This window comes from Lagenorhynchus albirostris, chromosome 21 (assembly GCF_949774975.1).
Source record: "Lagenorhynchus albirostris chromosome 21, mLagAlb1.1, whole genome shotgun sequence".
Lineage (NCBI taxonomy): Eukaryota > Metazoa > Chordata > Mammalia > Artiodactyla > Delphinidae > Lagenorhynchus > Lagenorhynchus albirostris.
The window spans coordinates 24,847,565-24,874,903 of record NC_083115.1 but is presented as its reverse complement, the minus strand read 5'-3'; the positions used below and the strand labels follow the sequence as shown (position 1 = coordinate 24,874,903).

The 27,339-nt window shown below is 48.4% G+C and overlaps 1 protein-coding gene across 1 annotated transcript in view; it reads right to left on the bottom strand.

The window, feature by feature from the left end:
- Positions 1-27,339, bottom strand: part of MYOM2 (myomesin 2) — an 81,240-nt gene that overhangs the window by 9,383 nt on the left and 44,518 nt on the right. The window contains exons 18-31 of the mRNA XM_060136558.1: positions 26,502-26,689; positions 24,495-24,621; positions 23,176-23,354; positions 21,649-21,763; positions 20,411-20,567; positions 20,215-20,321; positions 18,012-18,056; positions 17,318-17,454; positions 13,047-13,191; positions 12,868-12,927; positions 11,446-11,513; positions 5,198-5,311; positions 4,921-5,008; positions 4,359-4,397 (exon numbers count right to left, since the gene is read on the bottom strand). Of these exons, the coding sequence (XP_059992541.1) occupies positions 4,359-4,397; positions 4,921-5,008; positions 5,198-5,311; positions 11,446-11,513; positions 12,868-12,927; positions 13,047-13,191; positions 17,318-17,454; positions 18,012-18,056; positions 20,215-20,321; positions 20,411-20,567; positions 21,649-21,763; positions 23,176-23,354; positions 24,495-24,621; positions 26,502-26,689 (1,569 nt within the window). The remainder of the gene's footprint in view (positions 1-4,358; positions 4,398-4,920; positions 5,009-5,197; positions 5,312-11,445; positions 11,514-12,867; positions 12,928-13,046; positions 13,192-17,317; positions 17,455-18,011; positions 18,057-20,214; positions 20,322-20,410; positions 20,568-21,648; positions 21,764-23,175; positions 23,355-24,494; positions 24,622-26,501; positions 26,690-27,339) is intronic.

The following is a 27,339-nucleotide window of genomic DNA, read 5'->3' as shown; positions in this document are numbered from 1 at the left end:
GGGCACTTCTCACATCCCTGACCACTTCCATCCCGTCATTACCACAGGAATCAACTTATAAATTAGACCACACACAAGCTTCCCATATAGATGAGATTCCAAACTGACGGGGTCTGCCCTGTCTGCAAGATTGCATCCACCTTCTTGCATCTCCCCACTCCTTCTTCCTGGCATTTGCTAAAATAACCTTTCCCCTGAAGGGAATGGAGCCCCTAGGCACTCAATCCCCTATAGAACTTTCTGGAAAATCCATGTAAATGATGTAGGGATGGGAATCCCCTCATGGAGCTCCGTGGCTGGAGCCCGTCTAGCTGAATGCCCCACCTCCATGGCCTCTGGCGTCCTCTTTCTCTCTACTCCTGCCCAGAGAGAAAGGCAGAAAATGATTTTTATTCAAACCCCTTCCTCCGCTTTGCTTCTCCCTACATGGGGGAGGGCAGTGGGCTGACCAGATGCAGAGGGTAACAAGCTGCCCATCCCTGAGCACAAAAATACGGAAATGTTGCAGTCTTAAAGAGGCCAAATAGCTTCAAGTCGAGGGTCATTTTTCAGACTACACTCGCAGTCGGTAAATGATCACGAGCCCACAAGGTTTTCCAATCAAGCGGGGAGGAGGGAAAGGTACCATCCATGAAACGGACAGACAGGAGAGCAGTTCTCAGCTCAAATGCAAGGATGGTGCCTGGCATTTTCCCTAAATACTGAGAATCAAGCCCTGCACACAGAATTAAACGCTACCCCACAGAACCAGATGGGTTTCATTTCAGCTAGAAAATCAACAGATGATTAACTTCGCCCACCACAGGGAGGAAAGGGTGGCAGGATGCATGTTCCAAGTAATCAGATCACAAGAGCCTGACTTCCAAGAATGACGCTGACCAGGGCAACATGACCTAGGAAGCTGTAGCCCTATTTTCTGATTTTATATCTGCTGCATCCTTACTGAGCCTTGATTCTGAAGGCTTAAGGGGCATTTATATCTTATTAGACAAAAGTTAACCAGATAGGTATTTAATCTACACACCAGATAGGTATTTAATCTGGTATAAATCTAATTTAACCAGATAGGTAATTTAATCTACACATAGGTATTTAATCTAAAATTTAACCAGATAGGTATTTAACCAGATAGGTATTTAATCTACACAGTCGCCACACCGAAAGTAAGTTCTGCCATTGGTATTTCTGTTTCACAACTGATTCTTAAAGTTATTTGATTAGACATTTCAGAGTTCTATAACTATTAAAAATCAAGGTATACAGTTTAAGCTTGGCCCCCTTTAGGCAAAATACACCTTAGACATTTTTGTAAAATTGAAGGACTGCCAATGTTAAAGAGCTGGGTGGGTAACGTCTTAGAATACACATCTCGTGATGAGGGGGGAGTTCCGAAGTGCTGTAGAAGGAAGGCTGGACTCCTAATCTAGGGACATGAGAATACTCTGCTAGTGGTTAACTGAGTGACCCAGGACAAGTCACACAACTTCTCGGTGACCAGAGTCCTCATCTAGATAATGTGGGTCTCTTCCAAGGTTCTGCAAAAATAGAGAGTCCCTCAGCACGTCTTGTCAGATACAGTTCATGGAGATGCCGAAAACCTAACCAAGGACTTGGAGTCTCCAATTGTGCTTTCTCCATCTCAAAAGTCAGCATGGAAATGAAGAGGAATGTCAAAGGCATGCACACACATACACAGAAGCACGTGCACGTTCACACATACACACAGAGCATCATCCACGCAGAGAACTGTAACTTTGGCATCGATTTTTATAACGCGTTTGTTTGCAGCCAGAGAATTACAGAACTTTACATCTGGATGAGAACTTGGATGTCGCCTTGTCCAAATTCCTTATTATAAGGATGAAGAGGTTGAGGAACCCTAACTCTCTCTATAACAGCAGGTTTGCTTCACAGCCAAGCACAGCCTTTAACCTTCGGGACACGAAGAACAAACAGTTCTGTTCTGTGGGCTGCTAGCTGACCCGGCAGGAAAGCCTCCTACACTCTGCCACCCACAAGCCACTGCAGGATCCTCTCTGTGGGATCAGGGTCGGGAAGGAGGAAGCCCGGGAGGCTGACGTGAGGATCCCATATTTATCCAAAGCCTCTAGTTGGCCCTGAAATTCGAACAAAATTTGGGGGGGGGTCCCCAAGAAGAGCCACTGATTGCTTCCCAACATGCAAACCCTGTTGTTTGGACTTAGCTGTTTGGACTTAGAAGCTCCGGAACACTATCTCCCCACACCGCGCCCCCCCCCAAGCTGTGAAGGGAAATTTGGTTTAAAAGCCAAGAAAACGAATAGGGAAACGTTTCTGTGCTCCAGGAAACAGGAAATCACTGTTCTGACAGCTCTCTACTTGAAAATTCAGAAGTACTCCTTACAACAACCCAGTATTACGTCTGACGCTGCTCCGTGGAACTATAGAGTTTGACCCAAAACGCCTCTCCCGGGTGGAGCTGGACCCTCGTTCAATAGGCAGAGGCCACCAGGCACCCAACACGCGTGGCGAGACCGTGACTCGCGTCACAGCGTCCACGTGACTGTCAGCAGAGCACGGAGGACGCGTACCCATCTTCACTCCGGCTGTTTCAGGAGTGGCGCACTCAGCGCTGTCTGCTATCGGTTAGACCAGCTCGGGGCTGCATTAGGTCTAAAAAGCCACTGATTGCAGGTGACAAGAGCCCACTTGGAACCCGAACAGGAATCATGGCGTCTTCAAGGATTAAGAATATTCCTGGGGGGCAGGGGGCAGGTGGAGGAGAAGTGAGGGTGTGTGTATGTGTGAGCGTGTCTGAGTATGTGCTTGAACGTCAGCACCCCCAAGGGCTCTCAGAAGACACAGAAGAGGCAGAGGCACAGCTTCCCTGAGGTCAGAGGACAGAGGATGGAGGTGACCGAGGTCCCTGATGGATGCAGCAAGGGGACGTGGGAACCACAGATGTCACACCCGGACCGACACCCCAGACAGCCACGACACCTCAGGGCTGCAGGGAAAGCCCACTGCAGCCTGAGCGGGACAGCCGGGAAGACGGGTAAGCTCTGGGATAACGGGGCGCGCGCATGGGCTGCGGAGAAGCCCCCGCTTGCTACTAACACAGCCACCTCGTAGATCGGGTAACGCTTGCTCTGCTCCTTTCCGGCTGCAACAGCACTGAACACGCAGCGTCCAGTAGACCCAGGGCCTGGCTCCTCGGGAGGACAGAGGCTGAAACGTGATGCCGTGTGTCCCGTGCCTTCTCTCTGCCCACCACACTAACTCTCAGTAAGACGCACGTGGTCCTTCCAGGCTCGGGCACCTAGGACCCAAGATCACGAGAATACAACAGGAAACTACCTCTGTCCCCTGCACTGGTACCTTCACTTTTCAAGACACCACGACCACTCGCATCACCAGTGTTACAGGTCACATGATGCTTTAATGCAAGGTCATCCCATGGAGCATAAGCGTGAAGCCGCCTTTCAAGTGGCTTCATGTACCTTCGCAAAGTGGCGTATACACCATGGAGTGGCATTCGGCCCATTAATAATCATCAGCAGTAAAACTCATTCAAAATGTGGTCACCTACGTGACAAGCAAAAGCAAAGAGGAACAGTCTATCTTACGGGGACGTTTTGAGAGAGTGATGAAAAAATAAACGTCAGAAGTTTTCCAGAAGAATGACCGAAAAACCTTACGGGGCAGCAGCTGAGCTCAGACCTGGGAGAGATGTGAGCTTCTGGTCCTGACCGGCTTCCAGAGCCCCGTGGTTAAGCCACCTAACTGCTCCGGGTCTTAGGTGCCTGATCTGATGACATCAATTAGGTCACCTCTAGAAAGCCCACAGCCGTAAAATTTTATTATCAGCAGAAAGCCCTCTACAAATGTAAGCTATTATTATCAAATTAATAACCAACATCTTTGTTCTCACAGTTTCCATGGAAGGGTAAATAGAGAGGAAGAATTTATCTGCAAAGCTAAAAAGTGGTTTAGTATGTATTAAACCAGACACAAAACCAGAGGCTTCAAAATTCATTATCGCTATTCAGCATTTGTAACGCAGACGCTGAGAGCAATTATGGACAAAGCATCATCGGAGTTGACCTAAGGCAAATTATAAGAAGTGGCTAATTAGGGAGTCCAAACTGAGTTTGTTTTGTCTCTCTTTTTTTTTTTTTAAGAAAAACATATTCTGCATATAATGCCGAAAACCCCCTTAAAAAGCATCACCGAGGCGGTCAGGTAACTGTTCCGCCGTTGAATCTGGGGCCTGTTCACAGGAGCTGCACTGTGGTTCCATTAGCTGTGGAAAATGCCCTTCTCGGGAAATAGCAATTTTAGCACCAAAATGACTTGAAAGTTAGAAGGCATTTACTTACCACAGACTCTACTCATGGCCAAAATCATATCCTCGTACACTGAAAGGAAGAAGGAAACGTACCATTACGGTGTCTAATTTTATCAGCAGCATTTTCATGTTTAATTAAATTGATACAGGGAATCAGGATGTTCATTTGAAAAATGAAACATTAAAATGGCAATAGTTACCCATAAAAGGCTCATGTGTGGCGATAAATCCTTCTAATCTATTCACTTTTTAAACAAGGAACATTTTGCTCGACATAAATCCGACCATACATTTAATTGAACCTCTTCATCACTGTTTCGATCACTTTAATACATTTGTCACAAGATAGAACTTGGCTCCTTGAAGGTGAACTAAGACAGCATTTCATTGAAGCCCAGAGTAATATCATACCTTGTTCTAAAACACTCAAACAGCTTTGAATGCAACTCAAGTACAAATCTATTTTCTCTTCCTGTGTCCCCGCTAAAGAAACAATATGTACTAAGGATACAGACGCTGTGCCTTTATCACCCAGTTCATCCTGCTGGCGAAGTGGATTTCCTTTTAGTAGAAGGAAGAAGGTTTTATTCTACCTTTGCCAGCTATCTCAAGGACAGACACATCTTGACCTCTCTCGTCTTTCAAGGTTGCCTTATATTCACCATGGTCCTTCTTTGACAACTGCAAATAAAACACATCCCATATGTACATAAAACTGACGCCATGATACAAAAGGTAATACAGGCTGATACGTTCTCTTTGCAAACCATGGAAATTTAGGAGGCAAACTGGGAGATAATGCAGAATTCACAGGTTGTTTGAGAGAACTTTCTTATCCTGTTTCTACCTCTTTTCTTTTACACAATGTACCTTTGGTAGGAACAGCTCACAGACCCCCTTCTCCAGATCAGGCAACTTTTCCGGTTCATACAGAGCATCATCCTTTAGCCATTTGAAAACGGTTTCCTTCTTGGTGTTTGCAACCTACAAGACAGGAATCTTACGTTGAGTATGTGAATCGCTGTGGCTCATGAGAAAAAAGTCTACTCTGATTTGAAATCACGGACCTAAAAAAAAAAATCAATTTTTATTATAGGCAGTCTCAGACAAATGCACATGGGAAAGCTGTCGGTTCTAATAATAGCAAATACATTTCTAAATTTCAGCTTCTAAAATAATTAAGCCCTGACAGTTCCATTCGGAAGAACAAATGATTCTTCTTCGTGCTAACCCATGAAATTAGACGGTGCAAGGTTTTTTGGTTCAGGTGAGATGTCAATAATAAAGACAAGATGTAAGCAGTGTATTTTAAATTTATAAATAATATAAAATATCATTATTGGCCTATAAAACTGTTGAGTGACTGCTTTTTTGGCAACATGACATTGCGGACACACAGACGCAGGGGAAAGAAACTTTAATGCAAAACGAGCCCACTGGGCACGAGGACTTTCCTGCTACTAAAATTCCTCGAAATTCAATCTCCGCCATAAGCTGAACTCGAAACTCAGCTTTGCACAATTCCAAAGATGAGTAAGCATCTCAAGTCACATGCTCTGACCTACACGTCCCACGAAGAAGAATTCTGGCTCTGTTGGAGAGGAATGTACTGATCACATTGAATTGTGTGACACGGACCATTCTGCATTCACATCCCATACAGACTCAACAACAGAGATGTCAGCGACAAAAAACAAATTACCAACATTGAGAGCACGTGATTAGTTCCGAGAGTGTAGCAGTGCAATGTATTTTAGACTTCCCGTAGCAGCTACGTCAGTTGCTGTCGTTGGCGACAGCCCTGGGGGACAATCCCAGACGGCAGGGCTCCGGAATGTTCTACTCGCACTTGCACACGGGCACAGCAGCGTGCCCGATATGGAGAATAATTCCATAAATGTTTCAGAGTAAGTGCAGGGCTGTCTCCCGCTGGTCTGGGAGCTAGGCTCTTCCTTCTGAAGCCAGGACCACGTGGTGACAGTCAGGATGAAGCGAAGCTAAACAATCCCAGCAGACGATGTCCTTTGTCCTAACACCTCAAAATCTCCCTTGTGTCCGTTTCCACGCCAAGCCAATCCCCGACTCTCCCCCACCTTAATTCAGCACTGCTGCCTCTTACTCTTACACTGTCGGTCCTTGGGTGCTAAATAAAAACCTTTCCAATGACCTTCAGCCTCTGTTCTCTAAAACCTATATCCTCAGTTACTTTATTTGTCCTGTAGCTCGGGGTGCGGGTGGGGGGGAGGGGGGTGTCTTCTGTCCCCAAATAACTCATTTGTCGCTTCTCTGAACTCTCTGCAATGTCTCTACCACTTTTTTTTTTGTTTTCTTCCCTCCTTCCTTCCTTCCTCCCTCCCTCCCTCCCTCTCTTTCTTTTTGGCTGCGTTGGGTCTTCGTTGCTGCGTGTGGGCTTTCTCTAGTTGCGGTGAGCGGGAGCTACTCTTCGTTGCGGTGCATGGGCTTCTCATTGTGGTGGCTTCTCTTGTTGCGGAGCACGGGCTCTAGGCACGCAGGCTCAGTAGTTGTGGTGCACGGGCTCAGTAGTTGTGGTGCATGGGCTCAGTAGTTGTGGCACGCGGGCTTCAGTAGTTGTGGTGCACAGGCTTAGTTGCTCCGCGGCATGTAGGATCTTCTCGGACCAGGGCTCAAACCTGTGTCCCCTGCGTTGGCAGGCAGATTCCTAATCCCTGCGCCACCAGGGAAGTCCTCTACCACTTTTTCAATACGCGCACCTCACATGCACATAAGTATCTAGGAAAAGGTCACCACAGGATCACTCCTGAGACATGGGGCCCTGCCCGACTCTCACAGTGTCTGAGTGTGCTCTCCCCAAAGCTTTACTGGAGGTGTGTGAGAAATCTCTCTCCCAGATCTCCTTCCGTTCATGACTGAGGCTTCTCTTGCCTTAAACTTTTCTTTTAAAAGATGGTTTTCTGTAAAGTTATAATATGAATACGTTCACACATTGATTTTTCTCCATGTGTTTTGTTATGTAAGTAAATAGAACCATAACCACCTGCCAAAGTATTATTAGGCAAAAACCTATGTGGAAGAAGGGTTCACGGAACCCCAGGAGTGATGGGACATGAGTACGCAGGCTAGGTGGGTTAAACTGCAAAAGACTCACCTCTCAAGCAATAGTTATTCAGTTTCTCCAATAGCTGTGTTCAAAGACTTATGACTCACTTTGATCAGGGAACTTAAAATATTATCAAATATTCACAGGAGGGCCTACACCATGTCAGAGCACATGGGGAGCCTATCTGTCCCACCGCCATTGTGAGCATGTACTCAGGACACCCTTGTCAGAAGAAAGGCCAACTGACTACAACATAGCCGCTGCCTTAATTGACATTTACCACCGTGTATGTTTAAGGTGTACAATGTACACAACTTGATACACGTATATATTGCAAAAATGGTTCCCACAATGAGGTTAGTTAACACATCCTTCACCTCACATGGTTACCACTGTGTATGTGTGAGTGGTGAGAACACGCAAGGTCACTCTCTCAGCAACTTTCAAGTATATAATACAGTGTTATTAGCTACAGTCACCACGCTGGGCATTAGACCCTAGAACTTACTCATTTCATAACTGGTAGTTTGTACCCTTTGACCAACATCTCCCCCACCCCTTAGCAACCACCACTTGTCTCTTTGCTTCTATGAGTTTGGCTTTTTTTAGATTCCACATAGAAGTGAAATCATGTCGTGTCTGTCTTTCTCTGTCTGACTTACTTCACTGAGCTTATTTCCCTCAAGACCCATCCATATTGTTACAAATGGCAGAATGTCCATCTTTTTTATGACTGAATAATATTCCTCTGTGTGTGTGTGTGTGTGTGTGTGTGTGTGTGTGTGTGTGTCACATCTTCTTTAGCCATTCATTCGTCAGCAGACCCTTGGTTGTGTCAACGTCTTGGCCATTGTGAGCAATGCTGCTACGAACACGTGGTGCAGGTGTCTCTCCACAAGAGTGACATCACTTCCTTGAGATGGACTCCCAGAGTTGGGATCGCTGGATCGTATGGTAGCTTTATTTTTATTTATTTATTTTTTTGGCGATACGCGGGCCTCTCACTGTTGTGGCCTCTCCCGTTGCGGAGCACAGGCTCCGGACGCGCAGGCTCAGCGGCCATGGCTCACGGGCCCAGCCGCTCCGCGGCATGTGGGATCTTCCTGGACCAGGGCACGAACCCGCGTCCCCTGCATCGGCAGGCGGACTCTCAACCACTGCGCCACCAGGGAAGCCCTGGTAGCTCTATGTTTAATCTTTTGAGAACCTCCGTGCTGTTTTCCACAGTGGCTGCACCGATTTACATTCCCACCAACAGTGCACGAGGGCTCCCTTTCCTCCGCAGTTTTGCCAACATCTGTCATTTCTTGTCTTTTTGATGATGGCCATTCTGACAGGTGGCCTTCACCCTTGATTTGTCTTCTGCTTTCCCGCTCAGCGTCTAAACATGATTGAATGTCCCCATCCAGCCAGCGGGGAGAGAAGGACTTGACCCCCACGTCCACGACCCGCTGGGACTCCCAGGCTGTGATGGGCTCAGCTCAGTCTTCACCCATCTTCCATCCCATCAGCCAGCGCCGTTCGGACTCCCAGCCCCCGGCCACCAGCCCACCCGGACAGGCGGCAGGCCCCGCGTCAGCCCTCGCCTCACTCAGGACGCCGCTGTGCGGTCTTCACTCCTTGAATTCCTCGCCTTCCTCATTCCATGAAGCCGCTTCTTGTTTCTCCTCTTACTTCCTGAGGACTTCCCCTCGGTAATTCCCTTAAAAATCCTTCTCTCCTGTTCTACTCTGACAACATGATATTTTCCAAAATTCTCCAAGTTTCCGTTATCTTTCTGTCTCCAAAGGCTGCCCTTCAGCAAACCTGCCCCACGGGCGTCGTGCTCACCGCCACGCGTGTCCTGCTACCTCATAAGCCTCCACAGCAGAGCTTCACCTTGCTGTGAGGGCCGGGCTCACGGTGCGCTGGTTATACCATATCGCCTGTGCTACAGGCGTAACCAACGAAGTACTTGCAAAGCTGAATTTATCCTCAAAATCTTCAGAATTGGTCCTGCCCCTGCAGTGCCGGTTAGTATCACAGCACCACCTGGTCTCCAAGACAGAGACCTAAGATCGTCCAAGACACTGTCCTCGCTCACATCCAATTACTCACCGACTCCTGCTGGAACCATAGCTCCCCAACAGTCTTCCAGCGTATCTCCTACTCTGTGCACGTGACCACTATGCTCGTCTGAGTTCCCATCTCTCACTGAGCCTCTTGGGCAGCCTCCCCTCCGGCCTTAAGAAACAGCCAGAGTCATCACGTTCCTGAAAACCCCAAAGGCAGGCTCCCCGCCGTCTGCAGACCAGAGTCCACCTCTGCCCTGCTGGATGCCCTCTGGTCCAGCCCCCAATTGTCTTACCAACCTTATGTATTTCTTATTGTGGTAAAATACAGATGACATAAAATTTACCATCTTCACCATTTTTAAGTGTACAGTTCTGTGGCACTACGCACATTCACGTTGCTGTGTAACCATCACCACCGACCACCTCCAGAACTTTCTCGTCTTCCCAACCTGATACTCTGTCCCCATTAAACACTGACTCCCTACCCCCATCCTTCAGCCCCTGGCCCCCTCCATCCTACTCTCTGTCTATGAGTTTGACTGCTCTAGGGACCTCACGTAAGTGGAATCACACAGGGTCTGTCCTTTCGGGTCTGCCTTATTTCACCCAAGGGTCATCCGTGTTGCTGCAGGTAACAGGATTTCCTTCCTTTTTAAATGGCTGAATGACAGCCCGCGAATTTACCACATTTGTTTATCCATCCATCAATGGGCACTTGGGCCACCCCCACACTGGGTTATTGTGAATCGCGCGGCCACCATCATGGTGCACACGTATCTATCTGAGGCTGGATCGTACCGTAATTCCACCCATTACTTCTGAGGAGCTGCCATACTGCTCTCCACAGCGGCCGACTCATAATTCACCCTCTAATGCTGCGGCTCCGTTTCCCACGCAGCTGTTTCACAGTTCAGCCTGTGGGAGCAGTTTCCACCCTCGCCGACCTGTATCCTTCTCAGTCATCCCCCCGCACTCAGCTCAGGACCACCCTCGCCGACCTGTATCCTTCTCGGTCATCGCCCCGCACTCAGCTCAGGACCACCCTCGCCGACCTGTATCCTTCTCGGTCATCCCCCCGCACTCGGCTCAGGACCACCCTCGCCGACCTGTATCCTTCTCGGTAATCCCCCCGCACTCGGCTCAGGACCACCCTCGCCGACCTGTATCCTTCTCGGTAATCCCCCCGCACTCGGCTCAGGACCACCCTCGCCGACCTGTATCCTTCTCGGTCATCGCCCCGCACTCGGCTCAGGACCACCCTCGCCGACCTGTATCCTTCTCGGTCATCCCCCCCCGCACTCGGCTCAGGACCACCCTCGCCGACCTGTATCCTTCTCGGTCATTCCCCCGCACTCAGCTCAGGACCACCCTCGCCGACCTGTATCCTTCTCAGTCATCCCCCCGCACTCAGCTCAGGATTCACCGCTTTGTTGTGTTGTCTGCTTGTTTTCCTCTCTTGTCTGTGAGTAGCTTGGGAACAGAAATGATGCACGATCGAGCTTTCCCCACAGCCTCTTCTTCTACAGAGACAGCCATATAGCAGGGGCTCGTTAACTTAAAGTCTGTTCCCCAAAATACAGGTTTTTATAGTTAGTAGTGATTCAGGCTTACTTTATGACTGAACTGCTCAAACAAAAACTTAAGAGCATCTTATTCCCCAAACATACTTTTATTTCCTAAAGAAATCATATGAGCAGCATAGAAATTACCAGATACATTTCACCACAGCATTCTTTCCCATATGTTCACTTACTGAAATCTTAAATAAATATTTTATAAACTACCTACCTGAATCTTCGTTCCATTGCCCCTGTAATCTGTTGACAGAGACCACAGACGAGACTGAAAGTCTGAGTACCACCCGCCCCTAATCCAACCCCCTGCGCTTCACCACCAGTGTGACCTGAACGTAGCTGCTCCCTGACTGTCTCCACTGTCACGAGAATGGGAGTCTCACTCTCTTCTGGTTAGAATCGATTCCTCACCTTACAGACCAGCCGGACTTCACAATCTTCTGTAACATCCCAGTGCAGAAACTCAGCGAAATGAGGGCCTGGCAGGGAAAAAGGGAAAAAAGTTTAAATAAAGGAAAAAAATGTATACATTTACACACACACATACAAATGCATTTTGGGCAGAAGAAAGTAGCTGTTCAGTCTGAAACCAAGATAATTTAATAAAACTAATTTTCAGGGCTCCGCAGTCAGTGTGTGCAATACTGATACTGAAATCTCTATTTCTAGCTGGGTGATGCTGTCTGATCTCTCCTTCTCGGTGATGTCTAATAGCTATTGCTCTTTAGCAGGAAGAATAATGAAATACTATATTTTTTTCTCAAGACATGTGTCTAACAACATCCAACAGCATGGTATAAAAAAACGTTAAAATAGGAGAACTAATTGAGGTAAGATGAAGAAAAAGCCGTTTGACCTAGCAAGTATGTCAACACATGGTATTTATATAGCATTTGAAATCAAAGATTAATTTATATATCTTTCAAAAATATCATTTTTACTTAATATAAATGCAGAAGTCATATGCTAATAATACATTCAACACAAAAATACAAAGCAGTTTTAGAAAGTATTTATTGATTTCTTCCATATAAATACATCCTACAAAGTTGTAGGAATCATATTGTAGAAAAAAAATCATATTGTAGAAATGAGTAAACTAAATATTTTTGACTACTAAAAATAACTTAAAACAATAAAAATAATGTCTTCATTTTATATTTTAAAAGCTGTATTCTAACTTCTTTTCAAAAACGATAGAAACCCCATATAAAAAATACTTTTCAAATAAACCCTTGGGTTGTAGTTCAGTTTCTTAAATTTATCCATTTTCCTTTGTATCTAGTTAATATGCATTTGTATTTTTTACTTATTTATTTATTTTTCATATGCATTTTTAAAACGATATATTTAAAAAGTATTGTTTGTAATTAAAGTGAAAACATCTAAAAGTTGAAAAGTTCACACACTTTTAAGTAAAATAACAAACTCCTGGCTATTGGAAATGGGACTACTGCCCTCTCTCCGTTTCTCCTAATAATCCCCCGACTCACCCACCCCCATTCTTTATTCCTTTTTGTCACAATCACTGGACTCCATCTGGACGTGTAATGGAGACACCCTTTCCTTATGACTGCAGGAAAATAACAACACTCAACAATAGATTCCAGGGCTTTCAAGGTAGAGGCAAGAGAAAATACCGACGAAATAAAGGGAAAGGTCAAAGAACAGAAGAGAATCCAAACTTCTACAGCTAAGAAGTGGTCTGACTTCTCAATCATTTAAAATCGAAGTTAGAGTCGTTTGGCATTAAGTAGGATCTGCTCCAAGCAAATGCTCAAATCCTAAACCTTTGTCTTGTGCTAGTGGTGGGGAAGCCAGCCAACCACGTACCTTGTTTCCTGAGAAATTCCTGTCTTTGAAATTCAGCCTCTTCTAGGACAGCCTTGAATGCTAAATCCAATATTTGAGGGGAAACAAATAGAAATGAAATACATTTGCTTCTCTCTGGTTGAAAGAATTCGCTTTGAATTTTCCTTTACAGACACATGAAGACCTTCCATGCAGCATACCGTCTCCGATGAGAACCAGAGAAGACTGACTTTTGGCTTTTCCGTCGTGAATCTGCACAGTGTAGGTGCCTTCGTTTTCGATGGTAAACTGATCCATCACCATCTCGATAAGCCCAGTTGACTTGTCACACTTGATTCTGTGTGTCTGGGAGCACAGAAGGAAGGGGAGAATTCCACCGTGAAATTCCTCCCTCCAGTTTTCTCACTGGCACCTAACGGTTGCATCAACTATTGTATCTTAAGGGATCATGGTGCCCAAAAAACACACAAAAAGAAATTTCAGCCACTGAACCTCTCGGTGAACCAAAGAGCAAACGAGGGACCTCTTGGTGAACCAAAGATCAAACGAGGGACATTCGGCGATGAAGCCCTAGGTCTGTGTGGGGAGTGACCTACACACGAAGAACCCAGCAGAAACTCTGCACACTCCTCGGGAATGTGCACCTGATGTGAGATAACTCAGCACACGGGGGAAAGAGAACGGGGCGCCCTTGGCCATGTCCGATCACAAAACCACAGGCAACAACCAACCATCTCCACAGCCATGAGGGCTTCAGTCTCGGGGACTCTGGGGACACGGGCATCACGACTGGTCGCCCCCACTCAACACCGCCACCAGCACCAGGGTTGAAGGTGCCCAGGCTCTGCATCCCCCATCCGGGCAGCCTCCAATGGGGACCCTTTCCCGGTGCCGCCCGTCCAGAGCTCACGTCTGCCTCAGACTCTGCTCTCATCGCTTCTGATGAGCTACAGAGACTGACGTGTGGTTGCGAATGGACCATGTCTTGTTATTCCACCCTTGGATACGATATCTGCAAACAAGCAGGGGTCAGGGAGGCAGAAGGAGCACATCCCGAGAATGACTCGTCTTCGATGCAGCCGTCATTCAGGGCAAGGACAGCACAGGGACCGGGGCTCCCCTCAGGAACACGACTCACGACACCACAGAAGGGCTGCTTCCTCTGGCCTTGACCCCCCCAACGCTACGCCCAGAATGAACAAAAGCATGACAACCTTTGCTGGTGACCTTTCCTGCAGGCATTCCTGCTTCCTTCCAGAGGAGCCCAGCTGGGATTTACGCAAAGGCTTCCCAGCCTGAGTAATGAGCCGTCCCAGGAAGGTGGGGCTGTGGGGTGAGATGAGCGAGTCATTGCCAGTAACCTGTGGTCAGCAGCCAACAAACAGGACGAGAGGGAGGAAAGGCCACTCCTTGCCCCGAGAGCCTGCACTCCTCCTACAGCCCTTACCTTGATGAGACTATCACAAAGAACTCCTATCTGCGGGTAACTAACAGAAAATGTGTGAGATCGGCCTTTTTCTGACACATCGTGTGTATTTATTTTCACAACGCTCTTCTTTCTCTTTCAGGTGACATTTATATTTTGGATTCCAAATGCCAGTGTCACAAGAGAGCTGAGAAGATGGATATTAGCAAAATAGCACCTTTGTTCGACATCCTTAAGCCCGTTTCCCTCAGCGTCGGGCATCGTTTCTAAACCCTCCTGCCTGACGTTGGAAGCGGCACCTCTGCTGTCTGACCCCTTCCGTTTAATCCAAGTGTATTTCCAAGATGCCCTGTGGCCACTCCCCTGGTCAGCCCACCCTCCTCGCCCCCCGGTCCCCCACCTTGCTAGCTCTCGCGTGTGCAAGCTGCAGGGCCCGCCTGTTCCGGGGCCCATTTTCTGCGTTCCTCCTCCGAAGGAGAACCCAGGAATCCACTGCTCTTGAAATCTCCCCTAACTACTCCAGCCTCTCCACACCCCCGCCTTCTCTGAATCGGTGCTCGCTGTACTGTTTTAACACGCTCTTCATTCTGTATTTTTTCTATATCATTCTCTGATTGAAGCTGTATTTCTTCAACTCTGGGATAAGCTCCAGGAGGGCAAGTTTACAGCTCATTTTTCTAGGCTACGGCGGACAATCAAAAACTATCTGCAGACTATAAGCTGCCGTCCACGGGGAAAGGAAGATGAGTGTCTGAGGTCCCAAGGGTTAACGTGATGCCTGAGGTTCTGTTTGATCAAATATGACTTTCAGGTTTTAAGTGAATAAAGCTCACCCCTGCCCACAGGCCCTGACTTCCAGGAAACATACAAAAATCACCTGGAAATCGGAAACTCCAATATTGTTTCAAGTAAGTAAAGCATACACTGTGTACTTGTACAACATCGCTTAGATTTTTTTCTCGATGGGAACTTGGTGTATATAAAGTGAGAGAGAGAGAGCAATGAACGAGAAGACATGAGCTCAGATTACATTTTGAGAGAGAGGCCATTTCAGGAGGCGGTACCGATTACAGGAAGCCTCCTGATTACGGCAGCAGGACACTGCTCCCTCCCCGGAGACTCCAGTAGTTCTTGGGGGCTGGGCAAGGAACAGCAGTCTGAGGGCTGCAACAGGTGTACCTCGCCGGGGTCCTTGAGTTTCTTTGCAGTTTTGAGTATTTGCTTTTGAATACGGGGAGCAAATTTCAAGTTGATCAGACAACGGTGCTGCTCTGGTCTGTAAGATGCTCGCCCCCATCAAACATCTATGAGTAGAGGCCTCTAGGAACCTGCTCTAATTAGGTCTGAGAAGTGAGAAGGAACCACACTCACCAGCCGGATTCTCAACAATCCAGAGCCTTCTCCATTTTCTCAGCTTCTGCACCACAGGCTCTGGGTAGGTTTGAGAAAAGAATCAGGCTTCTAGCGATTGCCGTTATGCGGCGAGATGATGTTCAATGATTTTATGGGGGCCATAAATACAGGCTATAATGTGACTTTCACAAAACAGCATCAGTCTCCACATGGAAAAGTCACCTGTGGATTGCTAATTAAGGAAGGAAATAGTACAGCCGTATTCCAAACGATGAGCCGGGTAGCAAAGACATCCGTATTTGAGGCAAGCTCTCCACAGCAGGTAGGGATGTTAATCAAAAGATGTTCTACAAATAAAGTGCAATTACACTAAATTCCGTTGCATTCCGTAGCATGATCTCTGCTCAAAGAAAATGTCTCCAATTACCTTGATCATGTGATGCTCTTCCGTACACAGTATCCATACTGTGGGCTTTTTTGGCAGCCAGGAGGAAACCGCATGCTTTCTACTTACTAGCCAACTCCCCAATTTGTACAGTTCCCCGAGGATGCCATCACTCTCATGGGGAAGACGGACTGGATAAGAAAACTCGCGTAACCTTTCTCCATACACGATTTCTGCCCGAGGGACGTTCGTCTAACCAAGCTTTACTAAAAACCCATCAGACACAGAGGCCAGACTAGGGATGAGGTGCCCAGCTCAGAGGGAGAGAGAGCGGGCCGCGCACCTGGCATGAGCAATCCCCACATGTCAACCATCCCGCTAATACCCATGCAGCAGACACACCGCTGAGGCACTGAGGACTCGGCGGGATAGCTAAATAGACACGATGCATTGGGTACCAAGGGAAAAGAGAGCGGAGGGGGTAAAGATGGTGGGACGCGAGAGACCCCAAGGGCACCGCGGAACAACAAAGAAAGGCTCCATCAAACAGGTCGTCTTTTAACTGGGTTCCCAGTTGCGCTGTAATAATTAGACAAGAGGACATATATGGAGACACAATGTGCCACAGGCAAAATATCTGTAATATATCTTGTAATATAATATATTACTATATAGTATATATATAATATAATGTAATATAATATATAATGTAATAATGTAATGTAATATAATATATCTTGTAATATCTGTCAGCTTCATTCTACACAATTAAAAGTAGAAGAAGGGCAAAGTGTCTGTATCATAGCATCCTACACATTTTTCTCCGCTCAGGCCAAGGGGGCAGCCTAAAAGCTCAGGGAAGGTGCAGAAACTAATTTCCCAGCCGACACCTTCCATGGGCAGCTCTCAGTGGGAGGGGGGCCTAGGGAGGCATTGCTCACATCAGGGCAAAAATATACCTTCAAAACTGTCATCAAGAGTGAATAAACTGATCCACTGAGGATAACCGCCGCCCCACGTAACCCGAACCTTTTCATAACACCAAGTCTCTAAACGTAGTTGCTCATTTTTTAATTCCAACAGGCTTGGATTTAAAGGCCTCCTGATCTCTCATCTAACCGAGACCAAATCTCTGTACATTGCAAGAATCAACCACCTCTCATTCATGTTGTCAGCCTTCTACGCCCCAACGTCTACAGCTCGAAAAGGGATGAAGACAGACCCAGAATACTGACTTTCAGGAACTGACCTTCCCAAGTAATACCTGGCCATCTCCAAAGCCAGAGGCCACGCACACATGAACTCACCTCGCTGTCACTGACTTCTCTGTCATTAATGATGAAGCGGTAGCTGGCATCTGGTGATAAGTGCTCAGCCTGCAGCCAGAAGCGGACCTGGCCCTTATCAAAAATCTCATAAGCTAATTCTGACTTCAGAGGAATTGCTACAGGAAGAAAAGAGATCACAAGTCAATAATGCGTGAATCCCTGTGAGAAGGAATAGCTGTGTACTATAGGAAAATATCAATCCTCGTTATTAAATTTTTGGAGAATGTGAAACCCCGGAGTATTGAACTGGATTATGAAAACCAAAACAAAGAAATGAGACACTAGTTGGCCTGGCGCTGCATTCAAAGCCTCCATGCCCCGTGAAGCCTTGCACATGCACGGTCTGCTTTCCTGATGGGCCCGGTGACCACAGATGGATATATTCTTTCTGAATTCAATGTAATCCAATAACTGAAGATCCCATTTGATACAATTCTCACTTGGATTAAACAGCCACACTCAACCCGAAATCCAAAACACTGCATGCCATGAAAATTGCTACACGTTACAATATTAGCTAATACTTGTTTTGAGCGAATTGTTGACAAGTGTGTAAAAGCTGGCGCACAAAACGAGGCCGTCCTCTCCCCAAAGCGTCCCTTCCAGAGCTGCACGCGGTAACGAACATGCCTTCCCAGAGCGCAATCCTGCTCTGAGCTCCAGGCTCACTTACTGGGATTTTTTATCTCATTGCTCAGCGTCACCAAACGTTCCATCTCTAAAATTAAGAAACATATAATCACTGGTTATGACCTGTACGTTCAGAAGCTGGCTTAAAAGCAAAGCAGAGATTTGACATCACATCACCAAGTTTAATTTGAGGCTGTGAAAGAAATTAGAACTGGGAGTTAAAAGGAGACATGGGATGACTGTAACTTTGAATACTCCCTCCAGTGAATGACCGCCTGCAACTAAGATCCTCATTTAAAGAACCCACTTACTAACGGGACCCGTTAGGACGGGTTAGGGCAGAGGTCCCTGGGAGTGGGGGGCACTGGGAGGGCAGGTGTATTCCTCAAAGAGAGGGGGGTATGTAAAGGGACCCATTTCCAGATCCTCTAATTCCATATGAACTCTTTCCTGAAATTGGTCGTTAAAAGCATCCTGCTTCAGCACCTCTCTCACCCACCCAGAATTTCACTGTGGTGTATTATCATGAATTTAAATAATAAATAATAATGATACATTAAAAAGTAAAAATGCACTGCTCCTGAGACTCCCAAGAGCAAGTTAAGAAAAACTGAAGGTTCTAAACCATTTCTTTCCTTTTCCCTCCTTCCTTCCCCCCTCCTTCCTTCCTTCCTTTCTTCTTAAAATTAACATTTAGAAATGAGACCATGGTCACCAAGGTCTGTATGCATCTGTTTATTTGAAATGAACAATGAAGCAGACTTTCTGTGACCAGAAGTAACTCCACCTAGACGGCTGATCTGAGGGTGAGGGCTGACACCCCCATTAGGTCTCACAGTGGGAGCTTCCATCCATCAAATGAGCTAAAGGGGCAGCATCAAGGTTTTGCCTGAAATGTACTTGAGGTCCGTGTACAGCATAAAATGTGCTGGAAATGCTCATCCTTTGCAACGATGTAAAATTAAGGTGAAAACGTCATCTGCAAACTTTCAAATGGAGCAGAGGAGTACAGCACTTGTCAGAAGTCTTTAAGGATGTTTTGCTAGTAAAGAGCTGTGTGAAGGCCACTGAGTGAGGGTCAGAAAGGGCAGCTTAAAATGCAGGTGAGCAGCTTCCGGTCCCTTCCCGCCTTGTCTGTGAGCAGTGAGCTTGCCAGGGAACCCAGGAAGCAGAGATGGTGCAGCCCCTCTGCTGTTCTGCTGCTGGTCCCGTGAAATGCACATGGGCTCACCCCAATGCCCCCAACGTCTGCATGGGACCTGCGGACGCCTGCGGCCATCAGACCCTGTCCCCTCCCCACCCGTCCTAGGCATCCCCCCTTGCATCCCTCTCCTGGGACCACACCCTTCACTGCAGCCAAGCAAGATGCCAGCTGATAAGGAAAGGATTAGACTAGCAAACTTAAGGCATTTTAACTGAGGGCCCTCAGAGACTCAGAAGTTTTTAAAGGCCCAACGTGGAGTTTTGAGGGTTCTGTCCAATGCTACACAGTTCCATCCACATCACTCACTCATCATCGTACAAACTTGTAAAACTGGCTCTGACCAGCACGGGGTGGTAGATAAGGGTTGGACACAAACATCAACCCAGGCAGTGGAAGAATCCTCCTCCGGAGGCCAGTTCATTGTCTGAGGGACTCAGACCCTGGCCCCTGCCTAAGAGAAATGGCTGCTTTTCCCCGGGTCAGAGTAAACCGACTTTCTTCACTTCTTTCTGCTGTTTGCTGTTTATAACAGAGCGAGTGATTTTAACTATGGAAATTAAATATTATTTCACACACATAAAAAAATATATACATATAAACGTGTGTGTATATATATACATGTATGTGTTTTCTTTCATCATCTGATTATTCGATTATTCCATGTTGGGAGAAAAGGGAGGATTCTTGCATCTGTGCGCCTCTCATTAATTTTACGGACTTATTTGCTAATATGCTACTTGCCAAACTAATGAAACGTAACTAAAACTCATCTCTAAAAGTACAAGTGGAAGGCTATAAAAGCAATATATACAGCAAGAAATAAAATACTCCCGGATCAGTGATTTCTTTAGTGGCTAGAGTACAAACTCAAGAGTTTGTGTAATTTCCAAAGTAATTTTTGGCTTTAAAAAGGATTCCCCACCCCCAGGCTCCTGCAAACACACACCCCTTTTCTAAGCAAATCAGTCTTTTCTCTGTTAGGGTCAATCTTTGAAAATGTTATAAAACCCCCAAAGGGAAGCCTATGTCCTACAGGTGTTACCTTTCTCATCCAAGACAAAGCTGGAGGACACACCATCCGTGTCACTGACGGACACAGAGTAAGTCCCTAAGTCCACTTTATCCAGATTCTTAAAGTACAGCTTCGAGCTGAAAGGGAAGGAAAGCCGGTATGTTAATTACTGTGTTTGCAGGCGTTCCTAAGAGGTGGTGATGGCCAACTCCAGAGTGGAACTTACTGGTCCCCCACGGTCTCGACCTTGAACCTCTCGTCACCTGCAATGTCCTCGTAGGATTTGCACCACGTGAAGTGAGAGGCGTCCGTCATCTCCTGGCAGTCAAAGCTCAGGTAGATGTCGCCTTTTTCATCCACGCCCGCGCTGATCTCCTTGGTGCCTGCCGGGCGAGAACGCCAGGGAGCATCTTAGGAACACGGTATCCTTCCGAGTCCTGTTTTTGGAGGAGGGATGGCCCAGGCGGAGGGCTTGTTTCACATCGAATCATCAGGTTTTGCCTAGGGTCTACCCAGGACATCAGGCAGATGTGAAAGAGCGAGCCCTCTGGGCAGCTGAAGGAAAGCAGGGAAGTTCAGGTTTGGGTTTTAAGTCATCACATGTCTGTCCACTTCCTTTTCTGCATCCAGCACCGCTGGAGAAAACCCTCTGGGCTGCCAATCCCGGCCATAACGATCCTTTTGCCCTTTGGGATCTGACCCTTCGCCACTCCTGGGGGCCCGGGCAGCGTGGTTAGGGCACTTGTTTCCCACACACCCGGGCTCTACTTTCTCCACTTTTTCCTTCGGGGGATTGTTTGTTTGTTTCTTCCTTTTTGACCAAGTGGACACCTGGCCCAACACAGGCCAGTCAGCATCTGTCCCTTAGGAATCAGAACTGGAGGAGAGACGCCAGCCTGAGCCAGGTGCACACAGACGCGCCCCTTGCCAGGAGGACAGAGGAGCACAGAGCCGGGTGTGAGGGTATCCATGGAGCCAATCTCCAGGGAGGGGAGAAATCCAGGGAAAACATGGTTTCCGGAGATCCTTCTCCCCACGTATCCCGTGAGCTCACCAACCCCCCCTCGGAAGCACTTCCCCGCCAAGGTCCCCTCAGCTGGGCTCTTACTACTTTTAACCAAGAGGATTGCCAGCGGCTTTATAATTTCTGATCAAAACTCAGCAGTAACATAAAAGACCATCGTCATCCCTGCACGTTCTACTGCTGAAATGAAGACCCAGCCACCCTTGCAGAATGACCTCACGTGCCCCTTCCTGCCCAGGATGCTGGAGGGGGGGCGGGGGGCGTGCAGTGGGTCTTTGAAGACATGCTGTACTGCGTCTGTCAATCCAACTCCTTCTATAAATGTGACGGGTACCGTCCATGCATCCGCCGTCCATTCACACACACACACACGCATCCCTCCTCCCAGATCACCCTGCTGTGAGGTTTGCCCTGCTAACAGCCGAGCAGATGAGGCTCACCTGGCCTGGCCTCCACAAGTACCGGCTCCGACGTGTCTGAGGGCTTCCCCACCCCACTCGCATTTACTGCCCGGACACGGAAGATGTAGGTTTTTCCTTGGTGCAGGTCGCAGACCTTGAAAGAAGGAGGAAACGTCACATGTGAACAGACAGATGAAAATGACTTCATTCTTCATCACATTTTATTACAGACGTGTTTTCTTTTTACAAATAGCCTATTCTTCCAGTCGGAATAGCCGTACAGAGGAAGTGCAGAAGGGAAAAGGAGACGGGCAGGCTCATGACCTCACTTGGCGAGAATAAACAGGGTTGCTACTGTTCTGATATATCCTCTTCTTTGTTCTTTGCATATTTTAAAGCAGAATTGAAATCATATCATCTAGTTTATAATCTGGTGTTGATATTTAACATAATTCTACGGGAGTAAATATCATTTCACATGTGATTTTTTAGTTTGTGCAAAATATCCCATCATTGGGGCAATATCAAAATTAAACCCATCTTGGGCTTCCCTGGTGGCGCAGTGGTTGAGACTCTGCTTGCCAATGCAGGGGATACGGGTTTGTGCCCCGGTCCGGGAGGATCCCACATGCCGCGGAGCAGCTGGGCCCGTGAGCCATGGCCGTTGGGCCTGTGCGTCCGGAGCCTGTGCTCCGCAACGAGAGAGGCCACAATAGTGAGAGGCCCGCGTACCACACACAAAAAAATTAAACCCATGTCTTATACATCTACAGATGACGTATATTGTAATCTGCATTGATAACCAAAAATAAAATGTATATTAGCTAATTTCTAACGAATTCATTTAGCTGGATTCTGAGCAGTTTTTGTTCATTCAGAAGACGACACTGATCTTGTTTCATGTTGTCCAACTGCTCTCCAGAGGCTGCTGTCCATTTACCTGTCACTCAGGTGCGGCCTTTCTTTAAGGAAGCACATTGCCTTTCTGTCTAAACCACACCCCAGAGCCCACAACCCAAAGAAGAAAGCCTCTGATGAGGGCAGCTGGGTCCCCGGGTCTAAGCCACTGTCACCACTAACCTGACCCCAGTGACTGGTGAATTGCAGGTGCTAAAAACAGAAGTACTTGGAGAAAGAGGGGACAGAGAAATTACACATCATAATTCTGTCAAATGTGTTCACACTGTGTGTACGTGTGTATGTGTGTTTATCAGATAGACGTGCATCAGCGATCACGGGAACTGAGTGAAGTAAACGTGGGCTTGGTGCGGAAAGACATAATTCTAGTCATCACTGCGGAAGGCACATCAACACAGTCCATGACCGTGAAGTGTCAGCACCACCGGGGGTTGTCAGACGGCAGGAAGCAGAGGAAACCCACCCAGATGGTCCCCACATGCAGTCGTTCCCCACGTCCACGGAGGGGCGGGCGCCTCCTGGAACCCCGCTAGCTGGCAGCAGGGGTACCCGTTCATGTGCACAGTTCCGTGGGGGCTTTGAGCTAGACCCCCGACAGGGATGAAACACGTTCCCCAGAAGACAATGCCTGAGAAGGTGTACCGTCACCTTTAGGTAGCGATGTGCTGTGGTGGCCTCGTTGACGGTGATCCACTCTTCGGAATCCTCTTCCTTAAGGTCCACGAAATACCCAGAGATGGGGCTGCTGCCCGAATACACCGGGGCCTTCCAGAGAAGCACCAGGGACGTGTCCCGGACCTCACAGAACGTCAGGTCGTAGGCAGGACCTGAAAAGTCAGGTGAGCCTGTGGACTAGTTCACAGGTCCACACGCTAGCCCGGGACCAGCAGGTACGTCTCACAGAGAGAAAGGTGTGCAGGAGAGGATCCTGAGGTACCCGCCCACCTGCTGGGCTGGAAACCCGGGCATCACAGGACTCACCCAGGGAGTCTGACCACCCGGGGAACCAAGCTCTCACCAGCTCCACCAGCCTAGTACCCCAGGCCCGCCTGTGACAGTGACCAAGCCCAGGTCCAGGGGAGCCTTGAGCAGTAAAGGCAGGAGGGGTCCCACCCGAACCAACCACTCTAAGCCCCCCAAAGCCCCTGGGAACTTCTACGGCTTCTCCTTCCACTGACTCTTCCAAGGGGAAAAAATTAATTTCATTAAAACAAGTATCCCCCACCCCCAAAAAATAAAGAAGAAAACGAAAAGCCACATCATCTGGCCACAGAACTGAACAGTTTCTAGAGCTTTTCAGCTTCAACTTCAGGTCCGTTGTTTCGTCTCACTTTGTTTTGTTCAAACCGTGAGCATATTATCCATGGCATTAGCGGTCCTGATGGACCGGATACAGAGAAATCAATGCCCAGTCCCTGCAAGTTTGTGAAAACAGTTTGAAATGTGGAGCCGTGAGTAACTGCAGAGATTCTGTCAATGTTCACTTTAGAACCAGAGGCCCCAAGCTCCCATGTGCTCTGGGAGGAGGAGACTTGAGTGAAGACACAGTCAGTAAGGTCCTGCTGTCCCTACTCTGGCCCAACTGGAGCCTCTCGTGCTGGGAGCTGGCCTCCCTCCGCCCCTTTGGGAGAAGTCCACCTGGCGCAGGCCTGCCCTGGACCCGCCTCCGGCCACAGCATCCTCGGCTCGGGGGAGCAGCTGGGGGTGGGTGGCCCCACAGCCTCACACTTCAGTGCTAATGACTCCGTGCCTGTCACTGCCCCACCTGTGTGTCCACGGCCCAGACCACAGGGCGGGGCCACCTAAGGCACAGCTCTGCCCCGGGCCTGGCACGTGGTAGTGGTACCAGGATCTGTGCAGAGTGACTGAAGCCTGCTGGCTGCAGAGGCTGGGAAGGCCCCCTCTCCGGCCAGCCCTGCGTGTGCACGCGAGGTACCCAGGGATGAGTCCTGGAGAGACCGTCTTACCCGGTTCCGGCGCCGTCCAGGCCTCGCACTTGAAGAGCTCACTGGGGTCCGACGGCTGCCCGATCCCCACGAGGTTGGTGGCAGCAATTCTGAATTCGTAGAGTGAGCCTTCTGCCAAGCCCTCCACCTGTTCAGAGGATGTTTAAATTATAGATGAACCCACAAACATAGAAAACAAGCTCATGGTTACCAAAGGGGAAAGCAGGGGAGGGATAAATTAGGAGGTTGGGATTCACAGGTACACCCTCCTGTATATAAAATCGATAAACAACAAGGACCTACTGTACAGCACAGGGAACCACACTCAGTATTTTGTAATAACCTATAAGGGAAAAGAATCTGAAGAATACATATATACACATATGTGTGTGTATAACTGAATCACTGTTGTACACCTGAAACTAACACAACATTGTAAATCAGCCGTACTTCAATTTTTTTAAATTAATTAATTAATAGGTGAAACAAAAGCTGCGTTACGACCCACGATCCATCGGGGGAAAGGGGGTATTCCTGGTTGATTTATAGATGGAATGTGAGGGTGAGGGACCTTGTCAGTAAGTCGGGTACGTGTCTGTGGAAGGTTATCGATCCACCTGCATGTTACAGTCACCACCTTCACCCCGACACGGTTTGCCTCATTCACTCCATAAACCCTCCCCCCGGGGATGACGTGATGACCCAGGCAGGAAGACAGGCTCAGAGACAAAAGCCACAAGGAGCCAGTGGAAGAATGGTGGGCGGGACCTGACCTCGGGCCCAGGCTCTCCACCCTCCACCCTCCACCCTCCACCCCCGGCGGCACCACACCTGAGGTGTCAAGGGCCCGGGACGGGAAGCATCCTCGCCGGGGGCGGTGGGGAGTGACCTGTCTCCTCCCCGCACACTGGCTGGAGGCCCCTGAGGGTCCACTCTGCCTGGTCGGTGCCACAGAAGATGGAGGGAAGGCCCTGGACCAGACCATCAGCCCTGCCTGGCAGCCCGGCCACTGGATCAAACACAGCATCTGGATGACATTGTCTCTGAACACAGCAGCTCCCAAAGCAAGCACGAGTCACGTGGAGCCGCTTTATCCCCCGGAAGGCAGGTCTGGCCTCGTGGAATGCCGGCATTCAGAAAGTACGCGGGCATTTCCTCCGGAGTTTGGGACCTGACAGCCAATAGTAAGGTGTCCGGGGACAAGCGTGCACAAAACACCAGGATCTTCGCACCGAGGTTGAATTTTGGCAATACGCGTCACACACAATAAAACGCATGAGAAATACGTATTGCATAAATATAGGTATTAGCACAGAATCTTGTACAAGACAGGGATTAGACCTCTTCTCCGCCTCCCGCAAAAAACCCCTCGCTTTACCACGTGACTCCTGTGAATGAGCAGGTGGGCGTGCTACCCGGTAACCGCGTGAGCTACCGTCACCGACCCGCGTGCTCCGTTAAGTAAACACCTTCTCCCTCATCTCTCTCACGAGAAGCCCCGTGTGGTGGCTCACGGGGAGGAGTGGGGGCTCAGGGAGGTGAGAGCTGTTGCCCGCGGGCTGCCGAGGGCTCGCCTGGAGACTTGGTTCTGCTCTTTCTTACTCCAAGTCCATGTGGCTCGCGCTCCCTGCACCCAGATGGAACGTGTAGTTGGGCAAGAGGCTCACTGGGAAGTCTGAGCACACGCCTTCCTTGGGAAATGGGGACAAACAAGCAGAGGAGCCTCGATCGTCACCGTCTCCTGCGCATCCTGCCCCGAGGCTGAGAGCTCCAGCCACTGGGCTGGAGGCCGGATGCCGCTCACAGCAACACCTGCACCTGCAAACGACCCACCTGCCGGCTCGCCTCCTCTGCTTCACTTCTCAAGAGAAGATGCTCCGTGACCCTAAGTTCTCATGGTGAATTGTTTCATTCACTTTTGTTTCTGTGTCAAATTGCCTAATGTCACTGAACTCTGAGACACAGAACGGGGACCCTGCCCCACAGGAGAAATTGCCTGCAAAAGGGAACGAGTCCATGAGCACCCACCGTCAGGATCCTCTCTTGGAGAGGCGAGGCGTTGACCTCATGCCAGTTTTTGTGGTGAGCCTCTCTCTTGTCTATGTAGTAACCAAGGATGGGTGAGCCACCGCTGAACTTAGGCACCTTCCAGCCCAGGGTCATGGAGTGGCCGTCACAGTTCAGAAGGGTGATCCCGTAAGGATGGGACGGGACAGCTGCAGGAAACACATCGGGAAAGTCACCCGGATCTTAGTGCAATAACCATTAACCTACCGCGGCCGGCTCCAGCATCTCAGAGGGACGGGCAGCAGCGGGAGGTGGCCCTGGGTGCCTGTCCCCTCTGTCCTGTCCAGGTCTCCCTGCTCACCATCTTCGCTTGTCTTTGTCTCTTCTTTTAAAGAGAGTAAGTTTTTAAAAAGCTTCTTTCATATATATTTATTGCAATTTCTAAATACATCTTCCAATACATACATCCATACATACATCCTCCAATATTTCAATAATACAAAGGCCAAGAAGGACACTTGAGACAAAAGACTCTCCCCCTCCTCTAAGGAAAACCTTGAGAGAGCAGCTTTCTCATCACGCCCATGAAGAATGACAACCTCACCTTCCACAGCCAGTGATGACCGATAGACTTAGGCCAGTGAGTCTTAACTTCCCCCATAGTTATAGAAACTTCAGATTAATTCAAATGAGTATGAATTCAAGTTTCCCTTTTGAACACGCTGCTCGGAAATGGACCATCTTTTCCTAACAGGTTGAAGAGGATGTGTCTCTGCTTCCCCCCTCCCCAACTCCGAGCAACCTACGTCTAATCATCCTCTGTTACCCAAGATACAGGTACCCGGGAATGAGCTGGTCT